This window comes from Plutella xylostella, chromosome 19, assembly GCF_932276165.1.
Source record: "Plutella xylostella chromosome 19, ilPluXylo3.1, whole genome shotgun sequence".
NCBI lineage: Eukaryota > Metazoa > Arthropoda > Insecta > Lepidoptera > Plutellidae > Plutella > Plutella xylostella.
This window is the reverse complement of record NC_063999.1, coordinates 4,414,289-4,428,878: the sequence shown is the minus strand read 5'-3', so window position 1 is coordinate 4,428,878 and position 14,590 is coordinate 4,414,289. Positions and strand designations below refer to the sequence as shown.

Genomic DNA, 14,590 nt, shown 5'->3' with positions numbered 1-14,590 from the left:
TGGTGTATTATGATTAATGACCTTAAAGTTAGATAAGCTTTCAGAAGGTGTAACGTGTGTGTAACCAAATTAAAGAAAAAAACTAACTAGTTTCCAAGTTTTTTTTTCAAACTAAACTTAAATTTATTTCAACAATCCAGCTCACTGATTTGATGACATGATCAACGACGACAGTGTTCTACCCAGGGGCGTATTTACCCTAGGGCTAAAAGGGCTACAGCCCGGGGCGGCAGGCGGCGAAGGGCGGCCCGGGGCCGGCCGGCAGGCCGCCCTTAGACTTTAGGTTGGAGGATTTAAAAAGTACAGAACATTGACATATATATTACTAGCGTAAGGACAGGGCCTCCCACTCAAAAAAATGGCACCCGCGCGTTGGCCCTAAAATCGTAATTTTAGGGCCAACGCTCCTCAGTCGACAGTTGTCTGTGGCCGAGAGATGGTCTTGTGAATCTTGTGATAAATATGTAGTTGTGTTGTGAAAGGCTGCAAAAACCATTATACGAAGCTCAAAAAGAAACATCGAATATCGTATCATCGGTAATTACCATTAAATTAAGTAATAAACACATTATAAAGTGATAATTATTTTACTACCAAAGTCTACAATGGCCGCGCGCTGTAACCTTGTGCGGACGTCATTTTTGTTGACTATCCTCCGAGAACATTTTCTTGTAGCACACACTTACGTTTTGGAGCGTGATTTTTAGTCCATTTGTACGGGACGCTCTACAGGTCTACAGCCCAAAACAGTTTTAATTTTAGTAGTTGGATTTGTCTTAAATTATTGATATGGCGCCTGCAAATAATAAAATAATGTCCGGGATGGTAAATTATTAACGCACGTACAAGGTTACGTCGTCAAGATAGTTGCTAGGCACTGACATAGTTCAAACAAATTATGACAGATAACAGTTATTTTGCTTGTATGAAGAAGGTTTGAGTAAAATGTTCTGAAGGGCCTATCCTTCCTTTTGAAATCATTGGTACAGAACAATATTTTAGGACGTAAGCCTAGAATGGCCCTGAGCCATCTTTCCAAATGTTGATTTCATGTCTTAAGAAATATGATTTAAAGTATGAAAGCCACCTTCGTTCTTTTCTGAACCGGTGGAATAGTCTCATTTTTTTCCGCCTTGGTAGGTATTTTCTTGAAGGAAATCTAAAGTTTTTTTTTGCCTAACTCAGTCGCCCGCCCTGCACAAGTTTATTTCTAAACGTTCTAAAATGTACTCGTCTATCCAGAAAAATCAATTTTTTCTTCGGAATATATCATTATGTATGCAAATCTATCACCACAATGTTCCTATACAGATATAGGTCGGTATGTACTCTACACTTCTTCTTCTTTCGTGTCAGTGAACATGCGAATTTTTTAATTCGTCCAGACCAAAAAGAAGCAACTTTGATAGCATTCTGGTTGGCCTGGAGTAAGTCTTCCCGTGTGCAGGTGGAAGGGCACAGGGGGCAGGAGGGTACATACTCCATAGTCAGGGAGGGCGGTACCACAGTCGCATAGGTAGGTTGGCACCAACGGTATAGCCCCACTTGCAAAGATTGTCCTTGCAGCAGCCTACCTCTCCTCGCAACCGATTTAGAGTCTTCCAAATGTGCCAGGGAAGACTGATACCGGGAGCAAGTTTTTCCTCAAGAGGTAGGAAAGGATCCTGGGGTTGCTTTTCCTACCAGAGCCTTAGCCTTGCGTTTTGTGGGTTATCATCCGTTAAGGACTCCTCACTATTTAGAAACACTTTGCGGCTCTTAAGGCGGGATGGTGCGGCAGTATGTGAGTAAAGTGTATGTCTGGAGTCGCATTCTTGTTTGCCTTTCTCAACAGAACATGCCACTTTTCGCCGTATGCTAGGGGGTGCTATCCCAGCCAGAGAGTAGACCTTGTAGAGCGGTGTCGGTTTGAGGCATCCCGTTACTATACGAACTGTGTCGTTAAGAGCAAAATCTATTTCTCTTGACGACGACCGAATGGCGTAGTGGTTAGTGACCCTGACTACTGAGCCGAAGGTCCCGGGTTCGATTCCCGGCTGGGGCAGATATTTGTTTAAAGACAGATATTTGTACTCGGGTCTTGGGTGTTGATATTTATATTTAGTATCTATCTATCTATGTATTTGTGTAGATATATCAGCTGTCCGACACCCATAACACAGGTTCTGCCTAGCTTGGGGTCGGATGGCCGTGTGTGAGATGTCCCCACATATTTATTTATTTATTATTTATTTATTTCTCTAGCATGCGGACCTTGCCCATATCATCATTAGCCAATAATCATCCACTGCTGGACATAGACCTTTCTCAAGGAGCGCCACAACACTCGGTCCTCGGCCTTCCTCATCCAACCACTACCGGCTCTACCCGCCTAAGGTCGTCAGTCCAGCGGGCAGGAGGGCGTCCCACGCTGCGTTTTCCTGTTCGTGGTCTCCACTCAAGAACTCGTGTACCCCAACGGTTATCGGTTCTTCGGCAGATATGACCAGCCCACTACCACTTCAGCTTGTATATTTTGACAGCTATGTCGGTAACCTTAGTCCTCTGACGGATAACCTCATTTCTGATACGATGCATCAGAGAAACCGCAAGCATAGCTCCCTCCATAGCACGCTGAGCGACTTTAAATCGGTGGACCAGTCCTACCGTCAGTGTCCACGTCTCTGCACCATACGTCATCACTGGCAGGACGCACTGGTTGAAGACTTTTGTCTTCTGGCGGGCAGGCAAATTCGGCTGAGAAGCAGAGTGCTAGGCTACTTGTTCGTAGAACTTGCGAAGAGGCGCCCCCGCTGGTAGAAGAAAGCCGTCGCAGAAAATTGTTTCAGGAGCTGGCTTTCAGCTTTCTTGGTGTTTTGGCAGTGGGTTTTGTACGTGGGGGATCTATCCAGGGTCACTTCGAGGTATTTTGGTAACGAGCAGTGCTGGATTTTTTAAGTATGCAGCCGGCCTTTGTTCTTTTTTTGAACCGGTGGAATTGTCTATTTTTTTCCGCCTCCGTATTTTTTAAGGAAATCTAAAGGAAAAAAATTGCCTTACTCACTTGCCAAAGTTTATTTCTAAACGTTCTAAAATATACTCGTCTACCCAGAAAAATCTTTTTTTTTGTTTGGAAGATATCATTATTTATGCAAATCCATCACCACAATGTTCTTATACATATTTTATGTAGGTCAATAGGTACTATACACTGACTGCTCTTTTTGTTTTCTTTCATTCCTTGATAGGGCGGAAAACTACAGGAGCCCAGGGCGCGCAATCTTTAAATACGCCCCTGGTTCTACCTATCTATGAAAAAAGAGGAATTTAGAAAATCTTTTCTCAAGTCGTTACTGAGACAAGGTACAAATTACTTGTTACAGTATAAGCTGTATAAGTCTCTGTAGGCCTATTAATCATCGCGAGAGGCTTATCATCACGAGGCATCTCAACTCGAGGATTTTAGTCTCATTGGTCTGCGTCCACTCACCTTGGCTTTTTTTTTTTTTTTTTTTTTTTAAGATTTTATTATCACTCCACAGACTTTATGTCCGTGCCTTTTTGAGAGATCAATATATTGTGAGAGTTTGGTTGTTTTTTGTCTTCATCTTTTAACTACTCACTACTCAATGTGGAAGCTTACAATATATATATTTTATCTTTTATATATATATACCTATATATTATTAATAATTTTTTTTTTTTTGCACTCCTGGAGGAAAATCTACACAGACACCTGGGAAGGGGACCCAGGTAGTGTCGGCCTTTAACCGACTAAAAACCCCCAGTTGTGCATTTCTTGTTTTTTTTTTTTTTTTTTTTTTCTTTGTTTCACACAGTCACACTTACAATTATAATGGCAACAAACATTTGAAGGGTAGGGCCAGTGTCAGCTGTCTTCAGAGAACTTTTTTAACAGACGCCTGTCAGTGGCCACACACTCCTTTTGTCATCGCTGTTGTTTTGCCTGGTGTTAATGTGTGACAGTGTTCTTAAAACTATCTTAATTTTATTGGTTAGTTCTTATACAGATAATATTAATTCATGATATACTATACAATACCTACATATCAAAACTATACAATACATGCTATATACTATACATAACAAAACTATAAAATACATGCAATACGGTTTGGCCGTCAATATAAAATTAAAATCAAAATTCTCCTATTCCGCTCCATTTTGCGTTGCCAAAAGCCTTGATTGCTGGGCAACGACCTCTTTGTCCCGATTTTTTATTGCCATCTTTAGGTTGTACTCGAGGATCCGTTTCTTCGGTGCTGTTATTGCCGTTTTAGCGAGGTTGCCGATAGCGTCCTCGGTGTCATCCGCATAGTAGGTGCAGGCGGAGGTGTGCCTCGACAGCGCCACTACTGCGTGAGGTATGCTATCGTGCAACTTTATTTTATCTTTTGTTTTTATGATAATGACGGATTCGTACGTCAATCCCTGTGCTTCGTGTATGGTTAAGACGCGTGATCCCGTTCCTTCTCCAAACCCTTGGCTGGTCAGGGTCTCTTTTTCTTCCTGTGTATGCGTCAGGAATAGAGTGTTGGTTTGGGATTTTGGAATTGCTGCGTCTGTAAACCTTTTCAGCTGCAGGGATTGGATACGCGTTGTGGCTGCGTATATGCCTGAGTATACTTCTCTTAGGGCGTATGCAACATCCATGGGGTTTCTGTATGAGCACAACAGCTCCTGGGTGATGTTTGCTACCAGTGTTGGGCGACTGTACCTTAGTTCGAATAGGTTCTCTCTGTACCTATGTACGGTAGCTGGTTGATGTCTCCGATTAGAGCAATATCACTGGCACGGGACAGGCGGGCGGCAATTACGATTGCCCCGAAATGGTTCATCAGGGCCTCGTCAATTATCAGGCGTTGGCATCCGACATGTTCTCTAAAGCCGTTTACTAGGACTGATGCCATCGTACGTACCCTAGTTCTAACCATGTCCCCGATCCTATGCGCTAGCCTGTTTCGTATATCGACGGCCGCCTCAGTTGTCGTGGTGATAATGGTGTCTTTGCTCACATCGAAGTTATTTACCACCCAGGTTGTCTTCCCACATCCAGGTACCCCGTTCACCCAAGCGATGGTGGGCATCGTCCAGCTATTCCAGGTAGCGTTAATGGTTTCCGCTTTTGCTAGGATTTTGTCCTCTAGCATAATCCTGGTACACTGAGCTACGACCACCATTTGGTTGTTGTGTGGGAGAGTGAGTTTCGGGATGTTGCGTTCCCAGGGCACGAATCCGCATTCCTCGCTATAAGCCGCCATATACGCTCCAGTCATTTTGCCTCTGAGGACTTGGCAACTACTGTTATCGTATATGCAGGCTTCGGCCTCCTCGAGTAAAACTTTTAGCCGGCTTTCGTTCTCTTGCCTGTAGGTCTGCATGATCGTTTTGCAGGACAAGAGATTTACCTGCTTTGTGGCGGTTGTAATTGCCATAAATTCGATGGCGGCATTCTCTAGATGGTCTTTTGAGGTGGTAGCTGTTTTCAGCTTCCGTGGGACCACCTGGCCCGCTCGAGTAATTTTCCTCTGGGCAAGCCTTTTTCCAGTTTTAGGTTCTCTGGAGATTTGGCGCCTCTCGGGTGTCCTCTGTGGTTTTCCTATAAGGCTTGAGGCAGCTGCTTTAAAAGCCTGGAGGAACCCTTGGACACGCCCTTGCGATGTTAAATTGTGCATCCTCCTTTCCATGTTCCGTTGTTCTGAAGCGGCGACAGCCCCAGCGGTCATCCTCTCCTGTAGGCGTTCAGATCCGGTGACCAAGTATTCGGCTTGTTGGTGGCAGTTGTCAATGCCCCTCGCAAGTATATGACCTTTAAAAAACCCCCCCTCGCAAATATATGACCGCAGGGCCTTAATTTAGGAATGGTAGATAAGATTAATGAATGGGAAGTCAAGCTTGCATTACGAAAAATGGGTAATGGGAAGGCTGTTGGCCCAGATAACATACCTGTAGAAGTTTGGAAATTATTGGGAGATGATGGTATTTATTGGTTGACCTATCTTTTCAATAAAATCTTCGCAGAGGAGTCAATACCAACTGATTGGAGAGGGAGTTATCAGGTGCCAATTTATAAGGAGAAAGGAGATATTCAAGATTGCGGAAATTACAGGGGAATTAAGTTGATGGCACACACGATGAAATTGTATGAGAAGGTTATCGAAAGTAGAATAAGAAGGGAGTCGACAGTATCGGCAAACCAGTTTGGCTTCATGCCTGGAAGGAGTACAACGGACGCCATATTCGCAGTGAGACAATTGATGGAAAAGTTTCGAGCTGTACAAAGAAACCTGTATATGGTGTTCATTGACCTTGAGAAGGCTTACGATCGAGTCCCGAGAGACCTGTTGTGGCGGTGCTTGCAGAACAAGGGTGTACCCGTAAAGTACATAAGTATTGTTCAGGTCATGTACGCAGGTGCCAACACACAGGTCCGCACCGCAGTCGGGGTCACCGACAGGTTCGAGGTCAGAGTAGGCGTGCACCAGGGTTCATCCCTGAGTCCATACCTATTTTTATTGGTAATGGATGCATTAACATCTGCAATTCAGAAGGAGGCGCCCTGGTGCATGCTCTTTGCAGACGACATCGTGCTTGTCGATGAGAGTGGGGATGAATTACAGGTGCAACTGAACCAGTGGCGAGATACCCTAGAGAGTGTGGGATTGAGACTGAGTAGGACCAAAACAGAATATATGTTCTGTCAATTCGGAGGGCCTACTTCAGCTGCGTCGATATCTCTGGGTACCTCGCCACTGGCAGTAGGTGAGGATTTCCGATACCTCGGCTCCCTTCTACAGAGTGATGGAAGTATTGACAGGGATGTGACGAGACGAATGAATGCAGGATGGATGAAATGGAAACAACTCACCGGCACGACGTGTGATCGCAAGATGCCAATTAAGATCAAAGGCAAAATATATAAAAGCGTCATTAGGCCGGTGATGTTGTATGGGGCTGAGTGCTGGGCAACCAAAGTATGCGATGAGAAAAGGATGCATGTGACAGAGATGCGAATGTTGAGATGGATGTGTGGTGTTACAAGAAAAGATAGAATACGAAATGAGTATATAAGGGGAAGTATGAAAGTGGCTCCTATAGTGGAGAAGATGAAAAGCCATCGTCTTTCTTGGTTTGGGCATGTCATGAGAAGAGAAGATGATTATGTGACAAAGAAAGTGTTGGAAATGAGACCCGAAGGAAGGCGCAAGAGAGCAAGACCAAGAAAGACGTGGCTTGATTGCGTGAAAGAAAATATGAGAGAGTGTGGAGTGAATGAGGATATGACAGAGGATAGGGTAAAATGGCGTGACATGACCAACAAAGCCGACCCTAAATAAGGATAAGGCAAGGAAGAAGAAGAAGTATATGACCTTTGAGAAAGCTTAGATCTTCGCCTCTGTCCTCGTACACCACTATTTCATGATGTTTTGAGGCTTTTAGGCAACCCAGCTGGTCAACAATTTCGCCTTTCCTATACTCGATCACCATTGCGTCTACGCTTATTATCCTGGGGACGTTACTGTCTAGCGCTATCTCTCCAAGCTTACTGAGCCATGAGCATGCCTGAACGAACGGGGTGTCGTCGGCCCACTCGAATAGTGCGATGGTCTTGTTACGCCATCGCACTAGTCTGCAGGGCTGATTTCCCACTAGGGTTACTGGCAATGCGTCGTAGGCTTTACGCTTCATGGTAGCCTTCGATGTGCTCCCATTTAGGAGAGAGGCTAGGCCGGGTGATATGGCCACGCTCTTTCGCGCCCCTGAGATACAGAAGCTGATGCCGAGTCTTTCACTGCTTCCGTCCATGAACAGAGCCACGCTTCGGAGTCTTAGTCTAGCTTCTCCTTTTTCTCCACAATCCAACAGCTGATGTGTTGCTGTTTCTTTAGGAGTTGCTTGTGGTGGTGCTGTGATGGTTGTGACTGAGGCTTGATATACTGGTATTGATTGCGGGTCGGGGCGGGGTATGGTGCTGTTTCTCCTGGCTGCTACTCTGAAGACACGATCTGAATAAGATAGAAAATGAGGTCTATGCTTGGTGTCTGCCAGAATATCTTTTAATTCTGACTCCACCAAATTCCTGTCTATCAATGTCTCCAGATCTTGTCTTGCAGCAAGGAAACGGGGGCAGTCGAGAATTATATGCCAGACCGATTCAATGATGTTGGGGTCGCATTCACATTCTGGGCTTTCTTTGAGTTTAAATCTGTACAAATACTCTCCCATCCCCCCATGTCCAGTCAGCATTTGTACGTGAGCAGGGGTCAGTTTGGCACTTCGCGTAATCCGGTAAGCTTGGTTGACATCCGGTAAGAATTTACGCGTGACTGCTCCTGTACTGGATGTCGCATATCGGTCTTGCCATTTCCGGACCGATTCCTCTCTGATCTTTTTCCTGACATAGGACAGGGGGACTTTGTCATAGTCGTGGGAGGTGCTTTGTAGAGCTGCCGTTTTGGCGAGCTCATCGGCTCTTTCGTTCCCGGCAGTTCCAATGTGTGCCCTCAGCCAGAACATTTTTATCTCCCTGCCCTCGCACACGACCCTCGCAATGTTTTCCTTTATGCTTCTTGCCAGGGGGTGGCTCAGTTTCGGATTTCGGAGCAGATCGAGTGATGATCTCGAGTCGCTCAAGATGTTCACTTTGTTATCCGTACTAGAGCTCACCAGTCTTGTTGCCCTGTGAAGGGCATAAAGTTCCGATTGGAAGACCGTGCACGACGGGTGGAGACCAAAAGTCTCGGACAGTTTTTCTTTTCCATCCTCCCACCAACTTAGGGCGGCGCCGACTTTTCCCTCTATCTTGCTTCCATCCGTGAAGATTTGGGAACCGGTATGCAACGGGTTGGTGTTTTCAAAGAACTCGTAGTTGGTAGAGGTAAGTGTGGACGGATGTGGTAAGTCCAGGTACCCTACTTTCCGTTCGAGCTCTTTGCCTGGCGGGAGGTAGTCGGTTGACAAAAGTTTTTTGGATTTGTACAGATTTGCTGCCTCCTGTATTCTGAGATCGAGAGGCAGCAATCCCGATAGTGCCAGTGCAGATGTGAGCGACACTGTTCGGTAGGCTTTGCATATTTTCTGCGCGAAACCTCTTTGCAGCGAGAACAGTTGTTTTTTGTTCATTTCCAGTTCAACGGCTTCCGACCAGACGCTTGCGGCGTATGTCATGATGGGCTCCACTACTGCGATGTATATTGTCCTCACAATTTCACCGTTAAGTCCCCAGGTTACTTTCGCCGCTCGCGCTAGCTGTTTGTAAATATCCGCTGCCTTTTTACACTGAGCGGTAATATGAGCTTTAAAAGTTAACCTGCGGTCTATGATGAGGCCCAGCAGTTTTATTTCCTCTACGAGATTAATTTTTGTGCCAGCCATGGATAGTTGGGGTAGATCGTACTTCATCTTCTTTGTTAGTAGCATCGCGTTGGTCTTATGCGGTGCGAAGTTGAGTTTGTTCCGAGTTCCCCATTCCACTATTCCATTTAGTACTTTGTTCGCTGACTCCTCTAGGGTGTTTACTGCTTGACCTGTGAAGACAAGGGCCACATCATCTGCGAAAGCTTGGCAATACACTCCCTCAGCCTCTAGTTTGTGTAGCAGTGAGTCGAGTATGATGTTCCAGAACGTCGGTCCTCCTATGGAGCCTTGGACACATCCTTTAGTGGTTCCCTTCTCACATGCTGCACGAGCGTAATTGACCTTGATTTTTCGGTCACTGAGATAAGAGCATACCATCTCGTACAGATTTCGTGGGCACCTTTTCTTTGTCAGTTGATGTTTTAAAGCGGGCCACCATGCGTTGTCGAAAGCACCCTCTATGTCCAGGGAGATGAGAATGACGATGTTTTTACTGTTTATTCCCTCTCTTAGGTGTTCTACGAGGTCATAGAGGGCGTCCTCGGTTCCTCTCTGAGGCATGAAGCCGTACTGTTTTATGTTAAGCGTCGGGAAGATATGCCACTGGAGGCGACTGACCATTAGTTTTTCAACAATTTTTCCGAGAACTGAGAGTAACCCTATTGGTCTGTAGGATTTTGGGTGTGTATAGTCCTCTTTGCCAGCTTTCCGCAAGATAACCACGTGGGCCGTTTTCCATTGGGATGGGAAATGTTTAAACGATAAGCACTTATTGGCTATCGCCATGAACACCTCCCTATCGCACTGAATGGCTGCGCCACAGATATCGGCAGTGAAGCCATCGGATCCGGGGGCTTTTTTTGCGTTCATTGCTTGTAGCACATCTTTGTTTTTTCTCTCAGTTCCGCATGGAATAGTTGATCGGTGCTTACGGAGTCATCTGGGTAGAATGTCTTGGCTAGGAGTTCCGCCGACTCTTGGGGGGATAACGTCCACTCACCTTGGCTTGGGGAGGTGTAAAGAGATATTATAAGTGCTTGATCAAGAGTACAAAATTAACAACGTTCAATCGGTACGTTTCGCTATTATTAAGCTTTTAGGTGTTTAATAGAAGATGTTTATTTTCTTATAAGTACTTACTAATAGTGATGAACATTGCTGGATCATGTAGTACCAAGTAGGGTAGAATTTGGATGTTAGGTACTCTCTAATTTTTAATTGAAAAGAATTCTGACATTTTATAAGTGATCCTACTAAAAAAGTTCTTTACCGAAAAAAGGAAAAATTGCGATCCATTTCTGGGCAATAATTTTTTCTTAATATTTTTATACAAAAAGATAAATCTAAATATTTACTTGCTCAAGTAAACTAATACAAAAATAATAAATATTTCAATATAATAGCTGTTCCCGCGAGCTTCGCTTCGCCTTAATAAGTTTTCCCGTGGGAATTCCGCGATAAAAAGTAACATATGAGTTAATCCAGGGTGTCAGCTAACTCCATTCCAAATTTCATTAAAATCGGTTCAGCCGTTTTGACGTGAAGAAATAACAAACATACACACGTACATACATACATACATACACACATACACTTACAAACTTTCGCATTTATAATATGAAGTAGGATCACGACTCACCACCAATGTATCGAAATAATTTTAATTGCTTTATTTTATTCTTTAGCATGGCATCACTTCCTACTAAATTCAGGGATAATAAACCTTTTTAATCAATTTCAAAAAAAGATTGTCTATTCGGTAAGTACATATATGTTTGGTATGTATGTAAGATAATTGGAACTGCACCATATTGACATAATATGACAATATATTAGGGCTAATAAACAAATATTCAAAATTATATAAATGTTTATGTACCTATGTATGTTTATATGCTTGTTGGTATGTATGTTTGTCCACGCATATCTCCGAAACGATTGATCCGATTGTCACTATTCTTTTTGAGGGTTACGTACCTCAAAAGGATAAAAAGGAACCCTTATAGGATCACACTTTGTTGTCACCACCCTTTTTCTCGGAAACGGGTAAAGATATCAAGCTGATATTTCGTATAGATGTACATAATTATGATGAAATTAAAAGGAAAACTACCTCAGGTAATTAAGTAGACTTGTACGGAACACTCAGTGCGCGAGTCCAACTGGCTCAGTCGGGTAAGCGCCCGCTTCTCAAGCAAGAGATGCGGGTTCGAATCTCGGCGCTGACATGTAGGTAACAATGAGTTCTTTGAATTTAAGTACAATGTATACCATCGCTCTTACGGAGAAGGAAAACATCTAGATGTGTGAACCCACCAACACCGCAGTGGACCAGCGTGGTGGGAAATGGTCCAAGCTTAGGAAGGCAGTATGGAGATGCTGGAGGCGCTTCCCCATGGCAAAGAGAGGATCCTCCGACCGTAGGAACCAAGTGTAGGTTTCATCAAAATCGGTTAGTGAGTTTTCAAGAAAGATTTTCATTCGACTTCTTTGAATGCTCGAATGCGCTCATATGTTCTCAGTCTCAGTGTAATTTGCTTCTATTTCTTGTCTACATCTTGTTATATTTGTTAAGTTTCTGTTAGGTTTTTCCTTGTTGACTTTTCGCGTTGTGATCGTTTGTTGATTTTTATAAACGTTATGGAGCCACAACCTGGCCCTTCCCGGGAAACATCCCCAACTGACAGAGCACAAGAGTCAGACTTTCTCTCTCCCAGAAAAAAGCGTCCTCGTGGTTCTTTTTCGCCAAACGAAAAGACCATCATTCTAAATATTTACAAATATAATATAGAAAATTGGCCGGAAACAACTGATTGGAGTGCAAAGGAATGTGCTAAAAAGACTTCCGAGATGATTGGCGTGAGTCTGTCAAGTGTCTATAAAATTATCAAAGAATATAAAGACACAAAAGAGTTTCAGAAACCGAAAAAGAGTGGTCCGCAACTATCTTTCATACATTTTGATGACTTTACTTTTACGACAGTTCGACGAAAGGTTCACGCGTTTTTCTACAGGAACGAAATTCCGACTATTGCAAATTTTTCACCTCTATTCAAATACGAACGCAACATCGGCCTGACATCGGCGTACTACGGCTACCGTTTCAAAAAGAATTACTAATAGTTGTTTTTAGATATATTTTCTACGACAGCGATAATTATATAAGATAATTGAGATTATCTTTAATTGTATTTTTCACTGTTTGTGATATATTTAGGTACGGTAATTATTTCTCACCGTAGGTAAATCCCCTTTTAATTTGGAGCGCCGCACTTAATAAAATGGATACAGGGACTAAAAAAAAATTATTATAGTCTCAGATGTGCAGAATCGTATTGAAAAAGTGCCCAGCCCAAAAAGGTTTGTGATCTCTGATTTGTCTAAAATTGATAACTGTCAGAATTCCGTAAGAATACTAATTACAGTGTAGGTACATTATTTTGACAATTTCGCCTCGATTTGTTGAGAAATTGTGGGTTTTAAAGTCGAGATCTACTGTATATCGTAACTAATTTAATAATGCTGTAAGTACCTATAATAAAAAAATATTACAAAATCACAAATTAAATACCTAAATAAATAGGAATAATAGGAAGGCACTGCTGAGGTAGCTAAATTTATTGATAATATACCTACCGCATCAATTTGAGTGGCACGACACGGTATATTAAGTATTATAAATAACATTAAAGAAGTATTCAAAATGAATATGGCATCGTCTAAAATATTCATGAGGTGATAAAATCTTTATTCTGAGAATTATCATAAAATTATTAAATCGGTTACAATACTGCTGACCGCGAACATAAATGGCACTCGCTAGACAGATATTGCTGTTGTGTAAAAAATACCTACTAAGTAAAGGATAAAGTATTTTTATTTAGAAAATGTACCTACCTTGGTAACATATTGTGTTTTCAAGTTTTGTCTTCTATAGATATATTATTCTCATAGTTTCATTTCATGTAGTGTAATCTCTGGATAAGTACAGCCCATCTATAAGTTTTAGGGCGAATGATGCGAGCTTTTCACGAAGGCATTCTTTCAAATCTCAAACAGTAATTAAATATCTACAATTGAAATGACGCTTGAAATTTTAAATTGCCCTCTAACTAAGTAATTTAGACGTTGTGGTCATTATTGTCGACAAGCCCCATGAGAGGTAAAGGACTCAATTAAATAATGAAGTTGTAGGCATTTTCGTAGGCACATACACAAACGTATTCTCCGGAGATACTAACAGGAAATATAAACGTGAGAATAATATAAATTAAGATTCTGTTTCGGTCCGCCCCCCCCCCTTCCCGCCGCCTCACCCACCCTGTGGGTCTCTCGTTAATTGAGACGTCACTTTTTTCAACTGGAGCCGACTCCGACAGCTTTTTAGGGTTGCACGGAAAAAATTGGTAAACCAAAATAAACTCCTAAATATTTATCGTAAAGCTCTCGTAAGTGAGATAGGTAAGGATACTGTAATAAAGTAATTGATCATTTTATTCAAAATTGGAGGACCATTGGTATCGATTCTGAAGGGCACATTCTAATTTTAACGCTGTCAAAAAACGCTTACATTCTCTCTAAATTTATTTGGCATTCTGAAGGCACCGTTTATCTCCAAAATTAGAGACGTCACTTTAAATTTTGAATCTGACAGCGTTAAAACTATTCAACTTAGCTTAGATGGTCGAATTGGTATTCTGAAGGTGCCATTTTTAGCGCTGTCAACTTAAAATTAGCAACTTTCTTCCTAAATTTAAAAGGGGTCTAAACAGGTGCCTGTTAAAATTATACTAAAATTTCTAAAAGTAAAACCGTGAAATATATGGGAAATTGTTGTTGTAGGTGCATAAATATGGATTTAACTTGGAGCTGATGTGTTGTTTAAGCATGAAAAGCTAATTGCAACGACGCTATCTTAATATTTTTTGCGAAACTACGATGTAAAAGTGACTCTGTTTTGTCATATTATTATTTCTGATTTTAGGATTGAATGACTGAAAAACGTGTTACTGACAAGGTAGGCATGAACCGGGTTGCTTAAAAACAACTTAAGTTATTATTCTAGATCTAATAATAATTCAACACACCTACCGATCTACTTCAGGAATTACACTCTAGCCCTAACACCTCGGCTTTCCTCTTCCAAACGGACCAGCTCCACATACATGAGGAACACCTTAACCTTAACTCACCTACCTGTGTACCTATCTAACTCTCTTCTTGCCCCTTTCAA

At 42.5% G+C, this 14,590-nt stretch overlaps 1 protein-coding gene across 1 annotated transcript; it reads right to left on the bottom strand.

Moving 5' to 3' along the window:
- Positions 1-214: 214 nt before the first annotated feature.
- LOC125489999 lies at positions 215-10,233 on the bottom strand. Its single transcript, XM_048627909.1, has 3 exons — positions 7,371-10,233; positions 5,409-5,809; positions 215-277 (listed from the first exon to the last, which is right to left on the bottom strand). Exons 1-3 carry the CDS (start codon positions 10,225-10,227, stop codon positions 215-217), a joined length of 3,321 nt encoding a protein of 1,106 aa, XP_048483866.1. The 5' UTR covers positions 10,228-10,233.
- Between the last annotated feature and the right edge of the window lie 4,357 nt (positions 10,234-14,590).